Source organism: Hibiscus syriacus, unplaced genomic scaffold, assembly GCF_006381635.1.
Source record: "Hibiscus syriacus cultivar Baekdansim isolate YM2019G1 unplaced genomic scaffold, ASM638163v2 tig00112347_pilon, whole genome shotgun sequence".
Taxonomy (NCBI): Eukaryota; Viridiplantae; Streptophyta; class Magnoliopsida; order Malvales; family Malvaceae; genus Hibiscus; species Hibiscus syriacus.
Window position 1 is genome coordinate 195,069 of NW_024063308.1, and position 23,925 is coordinate 218,993.

Genomic DNA, 23,925 nt, shown 5'->3' on the forward strand with positions numbered 1-23,925 from the left:
TTATTCCAGCAATGTCACAAAGTTGTTCAGCCAACATCACGACATTGTTCCAGGGTAAAAAAAATTATGTATAAAATATTTGGTGTATCGTTTTCGGGTTTTTTTTTATAAAGAATACACTAATCTTATTAAAAAAATATCCAAAATTATAATAAAAGTTTAAGATTGTCATCGTAAATTAAATATATAATTTAATCATTTTACTATAACATTGAAACTAGCAACTTTAATTCATACAATGATCATAATAACTAAAAGGCTCGAACAAAAATAGATAAACAAATCTGACTGCATCAATAAACAAACCACTAAAAGAAATTAAGTTATTGAAAGACTATTAAGAACCGCAAATCAAAGTCGAACGTTGTGGAAATTATCTACGAACATAAAATCGTGTATCCAAAATCAATCCGAGGGTCCATATTAAGGAAGATCAACAATATTACAAGTAAGCACCATCTTGATCAATCGTAATGTCGTCAAATTTAACCATGAGAAAACATATAATAAAAGTAACAGCCAAACGACTGAGAAAAAAGACGAAAATGTGTCACAAAGACAGAAAAAAAATATACCACAAAGGCATAATTATTCTTATTAATAAACTAAAATAGAAACAAAGAAAAAAGAAAATCGACGATTGACAACCAACATCTAAATTGATGTTAAAAATGATATAAACTCAAAATGGAGAGAGAGAGAGAGAGGCTATATTGTTTTCCGTTTTGATTTTCAAACATTTCTAATTAATAGTATAAAACTCAATTTAGTATATATTGCCTATAGTTGCCTAAATCAAAATCATAAATACGGAACATTTGATAACTATAAAACCGAGAACATAATGCATGAATCAACTATCTTAGTAGTTAAAAGGATGATTGTTATATCTAAAGGTCCTAAATCTGAGCACCAAAATTTGTAAAGGTGTTTTAGCTTTCATTGTCAAATGGTTGGGAATATTTAGAATATGTACGACTTGTAATCACCTTAGATTAAAAAATCGAAAACATAATTATTTTTTTATTAATCTAGGATAAGTACAACGTAGTATCTGTTCAGAATTTTCTTAGCCAGTTAATAATTAACGCGTACACTCCATGCAAATGTAACTATTAAAATATGAGACCTCTAAAGATAAAAATACTTCTTTCAATCACTAAAATCGCTTCATGATTTTCTTAAATCAAAATATTTAAATACGAGTGATAGGAAGATTTGATATGCATTTAACATCCTTACAAAATTTTAGGGTTGAATCTATCTACTATTAAAAGTTATGAAATGATCACGAGACTATTCATATGTTCTAAACTCATCTTTTTCTGTTAAAAAATTATAGTCGTCTTAGATGGATGTTAACATGCTTACTGGTATATGATAGTCGTTTGAGATTCTGATATCAAATTTTATCATATAAAAGTTAGCATGTTAACATCTAACTCAAATGATTATCATTTTTTTTACATAAAAGGATGAGTTAGAAACATATGAATAGTATAGTAACTATTTTGTAACTTTTAATAGTCGAATGACTCAACAAAGGAATACCCTATAGCTAGGGGATCACTTTGTAACTTTTAATAATCAAGAGACTTAACAAAGCAATGTCTAATAATTGGGGGCCATTTGTATAATTTACCCAAATTTTTAAAATTTCATTAATTTATATGTATTTTGCTTACATCATTGGAAAAAATAAAATACAAAACAGAAGGAATTGTCAATTTTTTTTAAGTCAAAGAGACTGATAAAACATCTTTGAAGATTTTGCATTGTATTTTTATTTTCTTAAAAAGATAAGGCGGAATGGGGCTACTCTTTAATATTTAAAAATATGGTAAAGTACACATATAATCTCTCAATTATAATATATTATTTTTTTGAGTCTCTGATTACTAAAAGTTACAAAATGATCTTTCAATTAGAGGAAGTTGTTTTATTAAGTTCTTTGACTATTAAAAGTTACAAAATGGTCACCTGACAATTCATTATCTTTCGAACTCGTCTTTTTCCGTTAAAAATAATGGTTGTCTGAGTTGGATGTTAACATGTTATCTAATATATAATAGTCTTTTTTAGATCAGATTTTATCATATCTTAATCAGTAGGTTAACGTCCAGCACAAACTACCGTTAATTTTTTAACAAAAAATGTTGAGTTTGAAAATTAATAAATAGTCAGGTGACCATTTTGAAACTTTTAATAGTCAATAGACTCCACAAGATAACTCCCTATAATTAGAGGATCATTATGTAACTTATAATAATTAAGGAAATCTAAGAAAATAATATTTTATAGTAATTAATTTTAGCCCCACTTAAATTTATTTTCTAAAGAAGTGGGCCCATTCCCCCACATAATTGTAGTATATATTTTATGAGATTTTTTTTGGGGGGGTTAAAAGTGGAAGAAAATGCCTTTATTGGTGGGGTTAACGTCGACATCCACACCAAAATTTGGAAAAACCTCACTTTGGATTTATGCAACTTCAAATCTCTTTTTCTTACCTCCAGAATATTGTATTTTCTTTTATTTTTATACAAATTACAGCTCAAACTATTTGTATATAAAGCACAATACGTGAGTACGTGTGAGGATGAGAGCAGCTGCATGTCTTACCTTTTAGTACAGGTACAGATTGGGACCCCACCCATCTTAGACTAATGATAAAGGGTAAATTTGGAAAAAAATACTACTTCTTAGAACTGGTTTGGGACCCACCCTTCTTACACAAAAAGAGATGAGTGGATTTGGAAGAGTAATAAAATATAAAGTATTCTTTTATGCTTATATCATTTTCAGCCATTGTTTTTATTGTCAAAATTAGCCTTTAAATGATTATTTTATCTTTTGAAATATTTTATTTTGATCTCCGAAAAAAAAATCCTAACATTTAATAAAATAATCATTTTTATCTCTTATCCTTTTTTTTAGATTAAAGAAAGTTATATTCCATTTTAGATTAAACAAGACACCTATTTTGAAACATTAATCATATATTAACTAATATTTTTAATCTATATAAGAGCTTTCTACCCAAAATGAAATGTTAGGGACAAACTACTCCAAAAAAAAAAAAGAATATTTGCCTATACAACTTTTTAGCTTTAAAATTGTTGGTCATATCCTGCAAAAAAAACTCTTTGATCCCAGTAAAAATGAAATGGAGACGGTAGATCAGAGGGAAAGAATGGCTCTTCAATGGCATGTCAACATATACCTATACATACACATATACACCCTTCAGTTGCATATATGTTTATGTCAAAATATTTGTCTGCTCATCTATTCTGGAAATTTCAAAAATCCCAAATGAGAAATAAAATTAAATAAGAAAAAGAACCACCTCCATTACTGCCCCACAATTGATGGAAATAGTAGGTGTTGCCCTCTCTTGCTTTTCCTCCATCCCTATTTCCCCCTACAAAAACATTTTTTGACCACCTATTTTCCAGCTATCCACAAGCAGCAGCAATACAAAAACCTCTTCACTGCTGTCTCTTTTTCTTCCTCCCTGCAAGGTGATAGCAAATACGATGCACAAGGGAGTAATTCTAGTCACCCGCGGGTTGTTTCTGCTCTGCTGCTGGTTTCACCTGAACAGCAGCAGAAACAGCATGGACATACGGCAAACCTGGAACAAGCTGATATGGCTTCCCAGATGACTGTGTAGTAGCCAATTGAGCAACATGGATAAGTCCCTGTGGTGTTATTCCACCTCCCTTCATATTGCCTGCAGCTGCAGCTGCTGCCTTTGCGGGATCAGTGGTACCAGTGTTGGCAAGTGTAACTGGAGAACACAACGACAACATGGATTTTGAACTTGTTGATGATCCCGGAGGCTGTGCCTGCTGTTGCTCATTACGGTGCCTTTGAAGGAAGTACCCACTTGCAGCTGTTGTACTCGGTGAGTGTTGAGCTTGGGCCTGTTGCATGTAAGCATTTGAGAAGAAGAGCTGCGCAGGATGCATTGCATGCTTCTGATGCTGCTGTTGCACCACCTGGGGTTTGGTACCCATATTCGACGATGAACTTAAGTGGGGATTTCCCAGAACTGAAGGCACACTCCCACCAACAGGAGATGACATCTGACTAGGCACTGATGGTGAGTTCTTGGTCTGCTGAGATGATAAACTAGATGCTTGACCACCTTTGTTGCAGGTAGAAGTGGAACCTGTTGTCTTGGGGCTACCACCAGCACTCCTGGATATTGAAGTTGTGGGAGAGCCAACCATCATCGGAGGAGAGGGGGATGGATTGCTATTAGGAGGTTGTTTACTTTGTGTCGATTTAGGATTAGCTGCAAAAGAAATCTCTGTATGGCATTGTTGAGACTGGGCTTGTTGCTGGGATATATTTTTAAGGGTTGATGAAGTTGAAGATGATAGCGATGGAGATACTTGAGAAGCAGTTGTTCTTGCAGAATTCTTCCACTGAGAAGATTGAGCTGGACTGCTGCTTGTTTGCGCTATATTTTGAGGAAAAGCAGACGGGGCATTTGGAAATTTGGCAGCCATAGAAGATGAAGGAAGGTGATCAGAATAAGCACTTCCATTACTTGTTGACGGGAGCTTACTTCGAGAAGCAGCAGCAGACCCAAATTGGTGCGGCTTCTGAAGATGAAGCATTTGCTGCTGCTTTTGATTCCGCTGAAGTTGCTGCTGAGCATTAGGAGAATTTACACCACTGATTAAAGCTTGTGGCATAACAGAACCTGAAGTTCTGGCAGAAGCAGAGCCAAGATTAATTGTACGGGCAGAACTATCAATAACATTGTTGCTTGGAAGCGTGGAAACAGACGAATCAGACAGATCCGGCCTGGAGAAGGCAATGGACTGCCCAGCAGTAGCTAGAATCTTTCCTGCTATTGCGTTCCTCCCTTCTTCCGCACTACATGCATCATTAGTTCCATGATTCCCTTCTTCAGAAGTATGATAATTATTCTTCTTCTGTTGTGCTGTTTGGGCAGCAACGGCAGTTGCCATGATCTGTTGATAGCCTTGCCTTGTACTCTCTGGAAGGATTTGAAGAATTGCATGATCTCGTTCAAAGGAGGAAATATCAAGGCCAGGAGCAGTAGTACCATTAATGGAGGCAAATGACATGGCAAAAGATTGAGATGTAAGAGGCTCAAATGCAGGCTTCGAACCCGGCTGTTGGGTATGTTGCTTCTTTTCCCCATGGTTACCACCAGAACTGGCGGAACCACCCAATGACGCAGCAGTCATCAAAGTGAAGGTTGGAGGTTGCAAGGGTATGGCAAAATTTTGACCATAAATATTCATATTAGCACCAGATACTCTGCTATCAGCAGCGGATGGGCTTTCTTTGCCAACTAATTCACCCTCAAGACGCAGAGCTTGATGGGAAGCATGCTGACTTTGCTGTTGCTGCCGTTGCTGAAGCTGTGGGGGATGAGGTGACTGATTTTTGGGGGTAGGAAAAACTTGCAAGTTTCCATTGCCACTACCCACCACACTTCCATGAGGCCTCTGCAAATGCTTCTGGGAGGATGATGCACCACTGGACATGCTAGGGTTCTGATGACCTTGTTGGCTTTGCTGTAACTGGGTAGGCAGCTGTTGTTGTTGGTGGTGCTGCTGTTGCTGCTGAATCTGTGCCGGGTGAAGCATTTGGGAAGAGTAGAAAGATCCAGGAATAAAAGGCATAGGCTGTGCATGATTCCCTCGATATCCAGGTGGTGCCCCAACATGTGCAGGAAATGGAAACGGATATGCATTATTCTGCAGAATCGCCAAGTATTGGGTTTCGTTGCCTGGCATATTCGCATAGTTGAAGCTCATTGCCGGGGCTGCAGTTGCACCATCCGGGGTGGTACTCACTGAGGCAGAATTAGATGTACTCAAAGTTGTGCTGCTAGCACCAGGAGATTTCACAGATGCAGGTCGGACAGATGCAGCAGCAGCAGCTGGTTGCTGGCCCAATGGGAAAATAAAAGCAGGGCCATGCTGAAATAGAACATATCAAAAAGAAAAAATATCAAAACGATTCTCCAGATGATATAATTATCCTTAAAATAAACATCAACTCTTTAGTTTCTACTATAAGTTGTCAACCTTATTCATGTTTACACCATTAATACCTATAAATGATCCACGACATTGACTCTGTTTTAAAATTTTTAAATTTAATCTGCGACATTCAACAATGAACAGTGAAATACAAATATTCATATACACCAAATTTTTAAAGTAGACAGATTTGATCCGTTAGACAGCAAGTTCAAGTGTGAACGGCAGTTAATAAGAAACTAAATTCTAAAATGTTTTCTATGTTATTATATATAAAAAACCTTTACAAGTGTTAGTCAGTTCTACACAGGTGTCTCCATAAAAACAATAAAAAGCTGAGAAATATAGAGTTTGAATTGCACCAGCCGGGTGCCTGATCAAACGGCCTCGGCACTTTTATTGTATAATGTTAAGGGCAGGTGTACTGGAGGTCCTAGACAACACTACCAGATACAATTGTGGAATTTTATATGAAATATGATTTTTATTATAAATAAATGAACAGACAAGAGAAGAGGTTTTCTCAGTCAAGAGCATACCAGAATATTACTGGGGGCCCCAGGGGGTAGAGCTGGCTGGAGCAGTATTTGCTTTCTCTGTGCAGCATTGACAGTATCGGTAGCAGCCTGCAAACTTCTATCTTTACCAACATGACCAGGGAAAATTGCAAGATTCTGCCCCTTGTCGTGTACAGAATTCACAGCTCTCCCAGGAATGTTCCCATTCATTTCTGAAGGGAGCACAATATTTAGATTCGTCTTTGGTCCATAGAGTGAAGCTGACCCAGGTGCTGCTGGCCAGAAAGGATTCATCTTCATGAATTGCTGGTGATAGTGTACATTCCGGGCAATGTAGCAATGGGTTGCACATCTCTTTGGCCTTGGTTGATTAAAAAGCAAATGTGGAGGCTGCAAAGTCCAAAAGTTAAAAGATAGATTAGAACCAAAAAAATAAAAATAATAAAAATAATAAAAACAAAGACCAACAAACATAAAGAACATAGCAACATGCCTGAATAGACGCTGAAGATACAGCACTCCCGTCCATGGATACAACACCTTGTAGAGGTGCCATGTATCTGTTCAGTAGGAAGAGAAAAAAGGCATTACTCCCACTATAACATCTAAACCAAAGGCATGTAACATCTAATGCCAAAAGAAGCACAAAAAACCAAATATTAAATCAACAATTTATACCCCATTGGAGGAAGTCCACCAGGCCAGCTAGTCAATGACATTGGCAAAGGTACACCAGATTGTGCTGGTCCAATAACAGAAATCCAAATCAGAAACTAGAGGATAAGTTTTCCCAAGAAAAGAAGAAAAGGTAAATTTATACCGGATTTATCAATATCAGGCTGTTGATGCTGCTGCCTTTGAGCATGGTGATTGAACTTGTTCGCACAGACACTACCTGTGCCACTATCTCTATCAGGTTTCTCCAAATCAAGCTGAAGATTAATATTGCTTTCATTATTTAGAACTGGATTAGGTGAGTCAGCTTCTTCAGCAATCGGTTTGAGCTTCTTACTATCATCAGCTTCAATGGAAGTATCTTCCTTTCCGAGTTTCAGTCTTTTATCATCTTCCTTAACTCTAGACTTCATCTCCTGCACGTGGAAGCAAACCAAAAACCATTAATGACAAGACATCATACAGATAGACATGTGACAGCTTGGTGACTAACCAATTCCATATCTGTGGTCGTTGGTTTAGGATCTGAAGCCCCAAAATCAATCCCATCATCCCTTTCTGGTGATGATCTAGATGAAGGAAGAACCTAAAACCCAAAAAAAACGGTGGGGAAACTAAGAATTCCATAGTCAAGAATCAATTAGATGGAGATTAAAAAAAAGAAACTTGGATCTTTTAACAACAGGATCCATACCATCAGATCAATCTTAAACTTCTCTTCCCGCTGACTCTCAATCTCATAAACTGTTGAATTCCTGAAACACCAAAGCTTTCCAGACTTATAACACCCGCCATTAAAAAAATGAAGGAAATGAGCAAGGGAAGCAATGCTCACGCTTTTGTCACAGTCACAATATCACGCTCATCATCCAATCGAAGACCAGTGGAAGAAGGATTATTATTAGCATGAGATGAAGTTCCCTTCGTCGGAGATTGAGACCCCTCTTTTTTACAAATACCTAGATCTCTACTCTCAGATTCTTCAGTCAAAGACTTAGAATCTGGTACCAAACTACTCTTCACGTCCTTCACTGGTTCAGCCTGATCCAGCTCTGATGAAGCCTGTCCGACTTGAGAAGAATTCATCAAATTTTCAGCCACAGATCCAGTGTTCTTCTCAAAATTGGGAAATGTAGCTTCAATTTTAGCAGGCTGATCAATTTCAAACTTAGTTGTAGTAGATGAAACGAAATTGTTCATAATAGGGAAAATAGAAGGTGGCGGTGCTATCAACGTAGTTTCATCCTCGTACTTCACTGGTCTTGGTCTTTTCCTCTTTGGAGCTGCAAAAAAAAATACAAAACAACACAGTCCTCGAATCAAAATCCTTCTCCCAGTTGCTGAAAAAGGTACAAACTTTTATTTCTTCTAATCTGAAAGTTACAAACCAATTGCAGACATAGAAATAGCGGAAGAGTTGGAATTTGAAGGTAAAATGGAAGAAGGTTGACGAATAGTTGATGTGGAGTTGGAGATTGGTGAAGAAACTCTTGATTTAGAATCATTACTGAGTTTATTCACTTCTCTTGTATGATTCCCATTTATATCTTTCTTCAATGGGACTTGTGGCTGCCTCATCAAACCATATAAAACCTCGGCAATCTCCATCTCAATCTCTTCTTGAGCTAAAGACGAGGATTTTGTCGACAATTTGGGTGGCCTTTGCTTTGGCCCGTTAGGCTTCTACATCAAAAACCAAACTCTCGTCAATAATTTGAGCCAAATAAAAACCCACAAAAGCACAGAACAAAAGATTAACCAGATAACTGACAATATTCTTCCTCGCAGAAACATTGGAAGAAGATGGAGAAGCAGGAGCCGGAGATGGTGATGTTAGCATCCCCGCTACACCTGTTCTCACCGGCGAAGTTGAAGCTTGACGGTGAATATGTTCTCCACCTACTAAACCAACAGCACCGCCACTTGATGCCCATTCATGAGACCTTTTAGTAGAAGCTGTAAAAAACAAAAATTAAAAGGAAAGACAAAATAAATCAGTGGCTTCCGAAGTAGAATATGCTAACAAAAAGCTGAATTTCGTTGATCTCTTCCGTCTCTCTACCTGACCGAGCTTTTCTAGGAACCGACACGCCAATCATCTCGTCGGCAGCCTTCCATGTAGACGAGGTAGTTGTTGTGCTAGTCATAGAAGGGCCTGACGGCGTGTCGTTCTAATAACGTTCACCGATACTGGGAAACTCTTCCGGTGCTGATGTTGCTGTTGATGGTGAATGGACAAAGACCCGGCGACGTTGTTTGGCGGAATCATCCGAACAGAACCTCCACCAGCGGTGGTTCCCCCGCCTTCTAAGTCGTCATCATCTTCATCATCGTTTACACTTTCTTCGGAACTGTCATCAGCTCCATCTTCTCTGTTACTTATCAATCTATCCCCTCTTCTTCTCTTACTCGTTCTACTCAAGCGATCTCTTTCTCTTTCCCGTTCTCTATCTCGCTCTCTATCCCGTTCCCTTTCTCGATCTAGATCCTTCTTTCGATCCCTTAAACGCGTCGTTTCTTGCAACACCACCGGCCCATCATCCTCTGCACCGAAAAAAAGAGAAAACAAAACAAACGAAATCAGAAAAATTCACTTTCAAGAAAGCGATAGAGATGAAAAGGAAGACCAGATCTGATTTTTTTTTTAAAAAAAACCTGGCGAGTCTCTAATAGAGCTACTTCTATGCCGCCGCCGAGAAAGGCCGTGTATGGTGGCTGCAACGGCAGTCATAGTGGCTCTCCTGGCTTCCCTGGTTCTATCCATCTCCGTAAATTACTTGATAATAAATCAGTTGAAACAGAAACAACAGCATTCGCATCACTCATCAGTGAATCGTCTCAAATCCACCATAGTCCGCCGGAAAACAGAGGTGCGTCGACTATCTCCGGCGAATATCCGATTGAAATAGTTTTTCTCAAAGATGTGGTGATGAAACAACAATCTGTCAGTCTCAGACTTGAAAGATTTTAGCTTTTTCTCTCTGCCTTCTTTCTCCCTCTTCTCCTTATCTCTCCCTCTTTCCTCTTTTTGTGCTCCAAATGTCATCTTCTTTTCGCTATTTCATCCTCAAGGAAACCCACACCAACCTTAATGAACGGCCCAGATCACTGATTGCCAAATAATGACCGAATCTCAACCCTCATTCCTCGACAGATCTAACGGTTTACATTGGCTTTATACCCACACGGCAAGATCTGGACCGTTGATTAATTATCTTTTCTCGCTCTTAACCATTTTTCTAAATTATTCCCCTATTGCAACGTGTCATCTTTTATTTGGCTTCCCACCAAAGCTTCCGTATTTTCATCTCACTCACTACCGATTTGGTAACAAATAATTTATTAATTTGTAATAAATAAAATATTTTTTATTTTATATAGGTTAAACTAAATGTTTAATACCTTAATTATTACTTTTATTCCGTTTTGATTATCTAACTATTATTTTCTCAAAATCATATTTAATGTTACGTTTTGATTTTATTTTGATCATCCGTCATTAAAATTTTGGGTAAAGTACACAAATAGTCCCCTAACTATAGGATATTATTTTGTTGAGTCCCCGACTATTAAAAGTTATAAGATGATCTCCCGACTATAGGAAGTTGCTTCGTTGAGTCCCTCAACTATTAAAAGTTACAAAATAGTCACCCGACTATTCATTATGTTTCAAACTTGTACTTTTTCGTTAAAAAATAACGGTAGTTTGAGCTGGTCGTTAACATGCTTACTGAGGTATGATAAAATATGATCTTATAATCTCAAACGACTATCAATCTCAATCAACATGTTAACGTCAAACACATACAACCGTTAATTTTTTAACAAAAATGACGCGTTTGGAAATAATGAATAATCAGGTGATTATTTTGTAACTTTTAATAATTAAGGGTCAACAAAGCAACTTCCTATAGTTGGGAGACCATTTTTTTACTTTTAATAGTCGGAGGAATCAAGAGAGCAATATCCTATAGTAAGTGGACAATTTGTGTACTTTACCCTAAAAAATTAACAAAACTACTAATGTGTCATTTCTTAAAAAAATCAATGATGATATGGAATTACCTTATGATGACACTTTAGCGTCAATGTTAATTTTTTTAACCGTGAATGACCAAAATGAAACTAAAACGTGATCGTTAGGTATGATTCTAAAACAAAAAAATAATTGAATGACCAAACTAGAATAAAAGTGATAGTTAAGTTACAAAATGTATAGTTTACCCTTTTATGTGAATAATCTAGTATTAGGGTTAGGAGAGAGGCGTTTTTCCCGAAAAATCACCGGTGACCGGTATATTTACCGATCTAACACCGGTCATATTATATTTCTCGATCTAACACCCGTAGCAGTAAAGTGCGCTCCCTGATCTGTGCTATATGCTGACATGGCTTACACGTAGGTATAGCGCGCCCCCTGATCCGCGCTATATGCCACGTAAGGGTATAGCGCCGCCCCTGCTTAGCGCTATACCTAGGTATCTGACAGAATTATATTTAGCGCGAACCCTGGTCCGGCTATACCTTTTATCTGAATAATTACATATAGCGCGGTGCAGGTACCGCGTCTTATATGGTTATAAATACCCTTTACTCCCGGTTAAGTTCCTCACATCTCTCCTCTCAATTTATAAATTAATACAACAATTCTGTCAACGAGTAATAATTCTGGTAATTTTCTCATATTTGATTTAGAAGTTCGTGCGATTTTTGTTATAATTTTTTTTATTGTTTATTATGATTTTTTGAAAAAATATTATACTAATTATTTTCAATTAATTTTTGTGTTTGTAAAATTGAAAAGCAGGAGCATACGTCAAAATAGTTTTGCGGTGCAGGTAATAATATAAAATTATATTATTTAAATTATTTACGTTGATGTGTAAAAAATTTATTGTGTTATATTTTCGTTCATATATAATTTATTTAATCAGGTTTGTTTCAGTTATTTTTTTGCATATATAATATTGCCGCACTTTTAAACTCAAAGAATGGCGCGTCTTTCAGCTATTGTTTATTATGATGGTGAAATTCGAGAAGATGAAACTGGCATTGTTTTCGTATCAAATGAACGTGTTAAAATATCATTCAAGCGAAACATAACTCTTGAGGAGCTGATAACGAAGATTTCGAGGAAGATTCATGTTGGAAGTAGTAGAAGAATGTCGTCGTTGCAGTACAGATTTCCAACATCATTGTTGTCATTAACTTATACAGCGTTCGAACTTTCAAACAATGATGATGTTCAAATGATGGTTAAAGCTCAAAGTAATTATTCAGACGCCGCTATTGAGATGTATGCACATTTTGTTCAAGTGCGTGCTGTTCGGAGCGAATGTAATAAAAAATTATCTATCGATGCATGCGACGCGAATGTCTGTGTTGCGGCCATGGGTGATGAGGCTGAACCCGCCAGATATCCAACATATGAACCCCAAGTCAGATCTATAAATATAGACCCATAAAGCCTCCAGGAGAGGTCATCTGTGACGGTGGCGGTGGCGAGGTCATAAAACCAGGTGAAGGCGGCGGCATCTAGTAATGGAAAGGTGGCGGCATCATATATGGCTGCGACATCATAAATGGTTTCGGTGGCTGCTGTGAAGGTCCTGCTGATGCAGCTGAGGATGAACCGGAAGCACATGCTCTCCGTCCACGAGTCGGGGGATGATGGTGCTGTGTCGGTGTACGTCTCTGTCGACGACGCGGAAAGGTCTGCCCTCGTGCATCCTCGGGAAGTAGAAACGGTTTCCCGTTACTATTGAACCACTCGTAATAACCCTTAACAACCATCAAGAGGTCATCAAAAATAGGCTCTCTACGGGGAAGGCGCCGATGTCGATCCTCCCACAACACGACCCACGTATAATGCCTCACCAGCCAATTTGTATCTGTCTTGCCGCGTCTATCTGTGCTATACAACTCGTCCATATTGTGAGGTGCTTCCGGAATTGGTTGAAAAAAACCAAACTGCTTGAACACGCGATCAGTAGAGTGCCACTCGAAGGTCGCATAACAGATCAAAGGGACCATCGCCATCCAAATATCTGATGGGCCCTTCAACTCAGGTGGGATCACCGCCCTCACATCATCAGTACAATATGGCACCCATTCAAACTAAAACAAATATTATATAATTTTTTATCAAAATAATAATCTAATTATATAAATATAATCTAAAATCGATTTTTAAACATTAAATTTCATACTTGTGTGCTAGCCTTCTGATCGATTAGCACCCTAATTTTTTTCTAAATCATCAGGTAGCTCCTGATGATTTTTTCTATCAGTAGACGACCTATTCAAGGAAAAAAATTATTATACGTTGTATAAAATTATTAATATACAAAATCAGTTTTATAATTACCTCAGAAGTAGTGGAAATACGAATTGGTTCTTCACAACGAGACATAAAAAGGGCAATCGATATCATGCCCAAGATTGCAGTAGAAGGAGACATCCGCCGATAGCATTACGCCTGTAGTCAGTGGCTCCACACATCTCCCTGTACAGCAAAGCCAAAACTGTCGAGCCCCAACTGTATGATCCGGCCAGACGAAAGTCGCTAAGATGTCGCAACCACATGCAGTGAACTAGGTTGCGCGATTTGTCCAGCATCAGCAACCCTCCTATCAACTGCAGTATGCATGCCCATGCATACATCTTAACTTCATCCTCAGAGGCGTCTACGCTCAACTCCCGAAAATTGGCATCTAACCAATTTAACGGTATTCTACCTCCGATAAAACTTTCCGGGACACGTCCTAGATTATCCCGGCACAAAGTAGTCCAGGAACTCTTCGAGATCCCTGATATCACATCTCCATCCACCGAAAGCCCTAAGTGCATAGCAACATCCTCAAGTGTAATCGTGCACTCTCCGCACGGAAGATGGAATGTGTGGGTCTCCGGCCTCCATCGCTCTACTAAGGTAGAAATAAGGTCTGGTTCTATCTTACAGTGACCCTGATATCTACCTATGTAACCAAATACAGCCTCTACTAAATACGGTAAGACACGGCTAGGTATCACTAACTTAAGATTCCTAATAAAAGGATATAATACACGATCCTTCTCCAAAAATTAAATAATTACACAAATTAATTCTTAATCTAATAATCATGCATTAAATAAATCAACAAATTATTACAAATAATTTAAATTAAATTAAAACATTAAAATGTTACAGTATCAGCAAAGTGTCGAGATATATGATTTCCATCCAAGCGAAGTAGACCGCCTTCCATTATATATCTGTAAAAAAATTATATTAGTAAAATATTAAATAAAGTAAAATGCTTAAATATTATAAAATATACCTTAAATAGAGAGAGTATTTGAGAGAATATGGTGTGATGAAAGTAATAGAGGATGGGGTATTTATAGGGAGGATTGGGTGGTAATTAAAGGTATAGTGCTCCCCATGTACCGCGCTATACCCCACGTATCAGATAAACAACTATAGAGTGGATCAGGGGGCGCGCTATACCCACGTGTAAGCCATGTCAGCGTATAGCGTGGTACAGGGGGCGCGCTATACCCCACGTGGTGCCAAATCAGCATATAATGCGGGATAGGGAGCGCACTTTACTGCTACGGGTGTTAGATCGGGAAATATAATCTGACCGGTATTAGATCGGTAAATATATCGGTCACCGATGATTTTTAGGGAAAAACGCTTAGGAGAGATGGGTGATCTTGATGAACAGTGGCCTATAGGATTTGTCGCCGAAGCGTAGAAATGCTATTGAGTTTGACCATCTCAAGGAATCAGATGACGGGAAAATATATGCTTCCAACCGTCAATATTCATTATATTATATTTTAAGTAAAAGTTTTTTATATTTAAAATAAGTATTTGTTATGGTTCAAAAAATAATTATTATTTTTAAAAGTTACAATGATTGAGCTTGTTTTAAAATTTTAAAAATTTATCAAGTAGCCTTAAATTTAAAAAGAGTATTTTTAAGTTTAGGGGTTTTGGCAACCGTTATATTTATAGATTGTGTATACATTGTCAATGATTAATAAAAAATTTAAACGAATACTATCATATAATTATCATAGAATTTTAAAAATACCTTTTAAAAAATATAATTTAACGTTGGATACTATATTTTTAATTAAAATTAAAATTTTGGTTGTGGTGCCGTTGTAATTACAAAAAATTGATCATTCTTATGAGGATTTATACAATGTCGAATATGAATTAATCTATCAATAAATATTATAAATACATATATTAGTATATTAATAAAAAAACTATATAATATTATTTTTATGACATAACGATAAAAATATCTCTAATATTTGATTTAATAGTCATTTTGACCTCTATTCTTCTTTTTAGAGCATTTTCGACTTCCAATGTTTTATTTTGGGGCAAAAAAACCCCTCAATGAATGAAAATCTTTAGTTAATAAACAACTCAAAATAGGATCTTTTTGTCCTAAAATGAAACGTCATATATCAAAATACTCCATAAAATAATAGGAGCCAAAATAACTATTTAGACAAGCATGAGAATCATTTTTTATCGTTATACCTATCTTTATTTAATTTTAATATATGCCTATAACTAATATCTATATACACTACATATTTATTATTGTTTTCTAATAGACATAGATTATTGTTATAAATATTTATTTTATAACTATTTATTATAATTAGATCACTATTTATTAAATAAGATTTTGATATGTTTTATTATTATGACTTTAAAATTCATTAAAATTGTACATAATTTACATTGAGAAAATAATATAAATTTCTCTCCATATTTTTATATCTCTTCTTATTATTCTTTTTATTGTATCGTTCATTTTATTTTTAACACGTTATCAACACAAATTTATTAAAATATTTGGTTAAACATCAAAGCTTTATTTCTACTGCCTTTGATTTGTCGTCGTCGGTATTATATCTACGTCACACCTCAATTTTAGGGGTAAATTTTTATTTCATGTAATTAAGGACCAAAATGAGATATTTCTAAATTTTGGAGTTATTTCATGGATTCTGGAAGTTTAAGAACTGCCTAGTGGATTTCCTCTTAAAACATCATGAATCTTCTCCATTTTCGATGGCAAAGCTAACTGATATGTCACTGGTCATACTCTCTTAATGATCTCGTATGGCCCAATGAATCTAGGGCTCAGCTTCCCTTTTCGACCAAATTGCAACACTTTCTTCCAAGGAGATACCTTCAGGAATATTTTATCTCAAACTTGGAATTCAATCTCTTTCATTTTAAGATATGCATACGATTTATGTCTATCAGATGCCACATTAAGATTGTGTTGAATTGATTGAACTTTCTCCTCCACTTCCTTAATCAAATCAGGACCAAGAACTTTCATATCCTTAAGCTCGTACCAATTCAAGGGCGTACGACATTTTCTTCTATATAAAGCCTCATAAGGAGCCATCTTGATGCTTGACTGGTAGCTATTGTTGTAAGCAAATTCAGCAAGTGTCAAATACTTCTCCTAAGATCCTTTTAACTCTAATACACAAGCTCTTAACATGTATTCCAGGATTTGGATAGTCCGCTCAGACTGTTCATCCGTCTGAGGATGAAACGTTGTGCTAAAGTTCAGTTGTGTCCCTAATGTTCCATGCAAAGTCTTCTAAAATCTCGATGTAAATCGAGGATCTCGGTTAGAAATGATCGAACAAGGTACACCATGCAGTCAAATAATTTCCTTGATGTACAGTTCAACATACTTTTCCATAGAGAAATCAACTCGTACAGGAATGAAATGTGCTAACTTAGTCAATCGATCAACTATCACACAAATCGAATTTATTTTATTCGAAGTCAAGGGTAACCCCGTCACAAAATCCATCATCATATTCTCCCATTTCCACTGAGGAATGAATATTGGTTGTAACAATCCTAAGGGACTTAATGCTCAGCTTTGACTTGATGACAAGTTAAACACTTGGACACAAATTTCGAAATACTTCTTTTTATTCCTAGCCACCAATATCAACTCTTAAAATTCATATACATCTTATTTCCACCAGGGTGCATCGTCAATAGACTACAGTGAGCTTCTGTCAACAATTCACTCTTCAATTCCTCATCATTTGGAATTACCAATCTCCCTCGATAATATAGATTCGCATAAGGTTTAATCTCAAAATCTTTATTTTCTTCATTTTTTACTTGCTTCAATTTCTTCAAACAATTTTCATCTTTGTTTTGCAATTCTTTGATTCGATCTAACCATATTGGTCGAAGTTTCAATTCATACATAAACCACCATCTCCATCTAATGACAAATTGCATCTAAAGCTCGTAAGGTTGCAAACGTCTTTCGACTTAAAGCATCAGCTACTACATTTACTTTTCCTGGATGGAAATCAATTATCACATCATAATCCTTTAGAAATTCAGCTCATCTTCTCTGTCTCAAATTTAATTCTTTATGAGTCATCAGATACTTTAAGCTCTTATGATCCATATAGAGATAGCAACGTTCCCCATATAAGTAGTGACGCCAAATCTTGAGGGCGAACACTACTGTAGCTAATTCTAAATCATATGTCGGATAGTTCTTCTCATGTGGTTTCAATTATCTAGAGGCATAAGCAACCACTTTCCCTTATTGCATCAATATATATCCCAAGCCATTATGGGATGCGTCACTGTGAACCACATAGTTCTTGCTAAATTCGGGTTAGACCAATACTGAAGCTTCTGTCAAAATTCTCTTTAACGTTTCAAAACTTTCTTGACACTCAAGAGTCCAAGTAAAAGTTACATTTTTCCTAATCAATTAGGTCAAAGGCAAAGCTATCATCGAAAAGTTCTTAATGAACCTTCGATAATAACCCTCAAGTCCCAAAAAACTCCGAACTTCATACACATTCTTTGGAACTTCCCATTCTAAAATGGCTTTTATCATTTGAGGATCAACCTGAATCCCTTATGCAGAAATCACATGCCCAATGAATGCACTTCATTCAACTAAAACTCACACTTAGACAATTTAGCATAAAACTTCTTATCTAATAGAGTTTGCAAAACTACCTTCAGATGTGTATTATGCTCTTTATTAAACTTCGAGTACACCAGTATATCATCAATCAAAATAACTACAAACTGATCAAAATAAGGTTGAAGCATTATATTCATAAGATCCATAAATGCAGCAGGTGCATTTGTTACCCCAAACAGCATAACAATAAACTCATAATGATCATATCTCGTTCTAAAAGTCATTTTCGGAATATCTTTCTCCTGAATCTTCAATTAATGATACCTAAACGCAAGTCGATCTTCGAGAATACCAAAGCTCCCTTTAATTGATCAAATAAATCATCGATTCTAGGGATGGGATATTTGTTCTTTATGGTCACCTTGTTGAGCTGTCTATAATCTATGAAGAGACGCATTAAACCATCATTCTTCTTTACAAATAATACCGAGCTCCCCAAGGTGACAGATTTGGTCTGATAAATTATTTATCCAATAATTCTTGTAACTGAATCTTTATCTCACTCAACTCTTTTGGTGTCATTCAGTAAGGTGTCATTGCAATAGGCGCTGTTCCAGGCATTACTTCTATTTGGAATTCAACTCTCTATCTAGAGGTAAACCTGACAACTCTGCAGGAAATACATTGATGAACTCTCTGACTATGAGAATCTCTTCTAACCCTTTTCTCATTGGTTCTGATATCTAACACATTAGCAATGAAACCCTGGCATCCTTATAACAATAATTATTTGTCAATATCACTGATATCACGTTTGCTAACGGATCTCATCTTTCACTGATCACAGTCACTTCTGCTTCATCAGAACTGATCAGAGTTGTTCTTTTCAATCTACAATCAACATTGGCATGATGATGATATAACCAGTCCATTCTCAATATCACTTCAAATTCATCAAAGGGTAATTCCATCAAATTAGCAGTGAATTCAATTCCCTGAATCCCTATGGGACACCCTCGACACACTCAATTTACCCGACCACTGTGCTCTAATAGGTTTGTCACTATCACAATACTACTGGTTGCTTCTAATTGAATTATCAACTCTATCACAATTTACTACTAATGTATGAATAAGTGGAACTCAGATCAATCAATACCAAAACACATTTATCATATAATTGGAAAGTACCTGCAATTATCTCTGAATCATCAAGTTCTTCGTTTGTCTTTATGTTATATACTCGGTCAGTTTAGCGCATTTCTTATTGAGTAGAGGAATTAAGTTGATTCTTTCCTCTACCTCTACCTCATCATCTCTGGGATACCGAAGTATCATTCCGACTGTGCAGGCTCTCCAACCATCATTGGACAATCCTGGATAAAATGTATGGTGTCCTAGCAACGAAAACAAGCTCCAGAATTATTCGACATACTCCGATATGACTTCTTCCACAAAGCTGGCACTGTCTATCTTGACCCTAATTAAATCTCCCAATCCAGACCCTACACATTGAGTCTGTCTGGCTCTCATCTGATTTGATCCTCTAGCATAGGATGCATCTGACTTAGACCTCGCCTGAGATTGAAAACCAGAATCTATGCCCCTCTTTGATGGTATAGAACTCGAGAAAGCACCCGTTCTCTTGGACATTTGAGATTTTTGTTCTCTAAACCTCTCATTCTGAGCTCTCTCTAGAGCTTTAACATGATTAACCACTTTCTAGAATGATGATAGATTCAATATGATCAATATTTCTTTCAATCTCGGATGCAAGCCCTCAACGAACCATTCACATGTATCTTTCTCGGTCTGAACAAGTTCAATAGCAAAACGACTTAATTTATTGAACTCGAACTCATATTTATACACAGTGTGATTCAAATCCTTCAAGCTCATAAACTCTTGCTTCATCAGTCTTATAAACTGATCTCTAATATACATGTGCTTGAATTCTTCCAAAAACAAAGACCATCTCACTTGGTCACTTGTCATTTTCATAGTGACATTAGTCCACCATATTCTAGCTTGCCCACGAAGCAATGAGACCACTCCATCTAGTTTCTCTACCTCAGAACAGTGAAGTCCATCTAGTATTATCTTTACATCATTCAACCAGAAGTCCGCCACAACAGGATTTTCCTCTGCTTCACCTTTAAATTTAGGAGCTCCTAATCCTTGCAACTCCTTCACAGTATTCATTCTGTGAGTTGAGGGAGCAGGAGGTTGGAAACGCGACAGAATAATGTCCAACGTCCTGAAGAACACATCTTGGTCTTATACAAGCACTCCTGAAGGTGCATGTTCTTCACCTTGCCTGGCCAGGGCAGGTGAATTACTACTCCCTTCTAGTCTATCATCTCCCGCTTCACTTCGGGAGCTCTCGTGTTCAGACATCTAATAAGTCATAACCATATAACTCTATTATCAAAACAACATACTCATTACTCTATCAGATTAGAAATTATCATTATTTTGTTGGCATTTATACTTTTAAAGACACCCTGGACTTATTTTTATGCCTAGAATCGACTAAACCATAGTTCTGATACCATAAAATATAACACCCTTAACCCGTACTTGACCCGGATACGAATCTGAGATGTCACATTGGTTTTTCAAAATGTTTACTCTTAAAAAAATCGTGGAAAAATTAAACTTCCATTAAAATAAAAGTGAATTAATTTACATAAGTATAATAAAAAAATTTACAAAATCGATCAGAGCATATGTGATTTAAACTTTAATTACATGTCAACATAATTAATATAACAAAATGACATACTATTTGAATCACTTCTGATCTGATCTTCTTTAAAAGATATGTTGCCTTGATAGATCCTAACTTTGATCTTCCTACTTTTTGGTACCTACGTGTGAAACACTCACACGCTAAGTCACAGACTTAGTGAGACATATAATACAATAATGCAATACTTACATCATGAACATACAATCTATTAAAGTGTAATGTCAATCATTTTCTATCCAATTAACAAGAACATACATGAACATGCATTTAAATAATCATAACCTATCACATTATTCAATATCATTTCATATTATATCTTTTATTAGCCCATGTACATTACTGAGAACATAAGGTATGTGAATATATTGAGGTTGTGCACAAATATTGTTACCACAACTCGTATAAATTTACACTGAGTGCCATATAAAATTATCCCGAAGGACCTCGTAGAATTGTCACATATAACCACATATATGTCCCAAAGGACCTCGTAGAACCCTCGACTCTTGGCATGCCAATTATACTCACAACTCTCATATCACATAACATGGGCTTTACCACTTATATGTTTCACATGTTCACATAGTCAACCAAATCATCACATATATGTGTACTCATATAACTCATATCATTTCTCATGTAATCACATAGGTCCTATCTCATAACATATATCACATGTGCATATAACTACTTATATTGTATCATGTTGTTTATGTTTTGTTCTCTTATGTTCACATAGATCAAGTAACATATATCATAACATATAAGCATATACCACTTATGCATGTACTCATAATAATCAAGACATCTATATGCTTATAACTAGAGAACCATGAAATCAACATAGGAAATAGACTTATCACAAGTCTTATTTACATAAAATACTATCTAATATAGTATGCACTCACCTTAGCCTCACTTAGTCCAATCAACTCATATAACTCATTTTTTCTCTCTCGATCGATTGATCTTACTATTCAACTGTTCTGAAACTTACTTATGTTCGATATTGTTCGCGTGTTGTGAGTACTATAAAATATACGCAAATAATGTGCAAGTATACACAATCGTTCAAGTAATATAATGATGAGTATCGTCTCCACAGGGATTGGGTGAAATTACGAAAGTCTAACCAAAGCAACGCACTAAATTATCTAAGTATAGTTAGTCTTGATATATACAAATGTCACGGCAATGGATATGTGTATGCTGGTGGATGCGGATTGATGGTGTGATGGTGTAGCAAATGGAAATGCAGTGGCAATGATGGATGTTTAATGTTGAGTATGGTGAAATGAGGTAATGAGAAATGGTAAAGACAGTAAATAAAAAAAATAAAAAATAAAATAAGAAGAAAATAATCCTCACGTGACAAGCTTCCAATGAAATGAATGGTAAGGATTGGTCTAAGGTTGCTAAACTTATTTCTCAAGTATATTTAAGCTATCTTGACTTTACTTACTCGACAGGGCTTTCCTAAGGTGTTCAAAAGAACCTAACAGAATAGGATGCCAAGGCATCTGCTCTCACTCAACGATGTTGGACATCTACCCTATTGATAAAGACACCATTTTTAGTCGTTGAAATCCTATCCTAGTCTCTTCCGAGATCTAAGGGATTAAGTTATAATATTCCTAGGTCGGTTCAAAGCCCCTTGAAAATACCATAACCCATTGCTTATGAGGATCTTATCTTGCGTTTCTTCCGAATACTTACAAGTATTTTTAGTTTAGGATTCTTCCGAATACCTAATCTTCATCTAAGAGATGGACATTTCCATGCCTCTTACAAGCCTAGATGGTGAAGCATTCATAAGCAAAGCAAATAAAGAACCAAAATAAACTTAAATATACCATTAAAAATAAAGTTTAAACAACCATTAAATCAACCACCACCAAATAAGTTAGTTCATGGTGGGGTTCGAAATATCCAAACACAAAGTCATGAAAATATTCGTTCCAACAACCCACAAAATAATATAAAAATAGCAGCAAAAAGGGAAGTGAGAAGAAGCCTTCGACACGCCACCGGAGGTCTCCTCTCGGCCACCACGAACCAACTAGCTTGCTAGCTCCTTTCGGCACCTAGCTTGCCACTCCTTGGAGCTTTATCAATGGAGGAATATCCCAAGAAAGAAGAAAGGAAAAGAGAAAATAAAAATGTGATTTTTCTGCTATAATATGCGTCTCCTTTCTTCCACACACTCTCTCTCTTGTGAGGTGTAATATATAATAAAAATATCTAGGGGTAATGATGATGTTGTTGGGATATTGTTGGGTGCAAAATACCCCTCATACCCCTAGAATCACATGTTGTGCATGAACCTTATCCTCCAGGTGTCAGTGGTCCCCTAGCAGGTTGTTACGACCATCATTTCACGTGCAGAGCCAGCTGCCCACGTACAGCTGTATATTTTTGTCGTTTTATGCGCCAGAAATGCCGAGGCATTTCAATCTGCTTCAGCGTGTGATGCTGCGACATTACTTCCAGCTCGCCTATTTTGCTTGTTGTTTCCTGCACATCACTAAAAACCACACCTTCCTCATCATATAGCACCTTAATAAAATAAAATAACACAACCACCACAAATGCAATTACATGCAGCTACATACATCTAAAATGACTTATATATACCCTTAAACAAACAATAACTTAAGTCAAAAAGGCCTTAAAAGTAGTCTTTTTACAGAGTTATCAGATATCTACGCAAATGTACATTTAATACAAATATTAGAATTCTAGACATTATGAATTGATCATCAATAACCTAATCTAAAAGAAGTACTTAATTCAAATTTTACTTTGAATATTATCGGTACCCAATGTATGGTATCGATACTCCCTTATTGTGGTATCAATACAATGTTGCAGTATCGATACTTTTTTTCAGTTCTGGAATTCCTACTTGCATAATGGTTTCAGTACTATTGGTATCGATACTACTCCTTCGGTATCGATTCCCCTTGAATAAATTATCCATTTTTAGCTTATGGTAT

General features: G+C 36.3%; 1 protein-coding gene across 1 annotated transcript; it reads right to left on the reverse strand.

The window, feature by feature from the left end:
• Window positions 1-3,180: 3,180 nt before the first annotated feature.
• On the reverse strand, window positions 3,181-10,216 carry LOC120178327 (protein TIME FOR COFFEE-like). The gene is given in 13 exon segments (XM_039184196.1): window positions 3,181-5,972; window positions 6,575-6,943; window positions 7,047-7,113; window positions 7,232-7,295; window positions 7,374-7,644; window positions 7,722-7,814; window positions 7,923-7,983; window positions 8,064-8,511; window positions 8,617-8,908; window positions 9,000-9,184; window positions 9,291-9,392; window positions 9,395-9,772; window positions 9,884-10,216. Coding segments are annotated over 13 exon segments (4,854 nt in total). The 5' UTR covers window positions 9,993-10,216; the 3' UTR covers window positions 3,181-3,557.
• Between the last annotated feature and the right edge of the window lie 13,709 nt (window positions 10,217-23,925).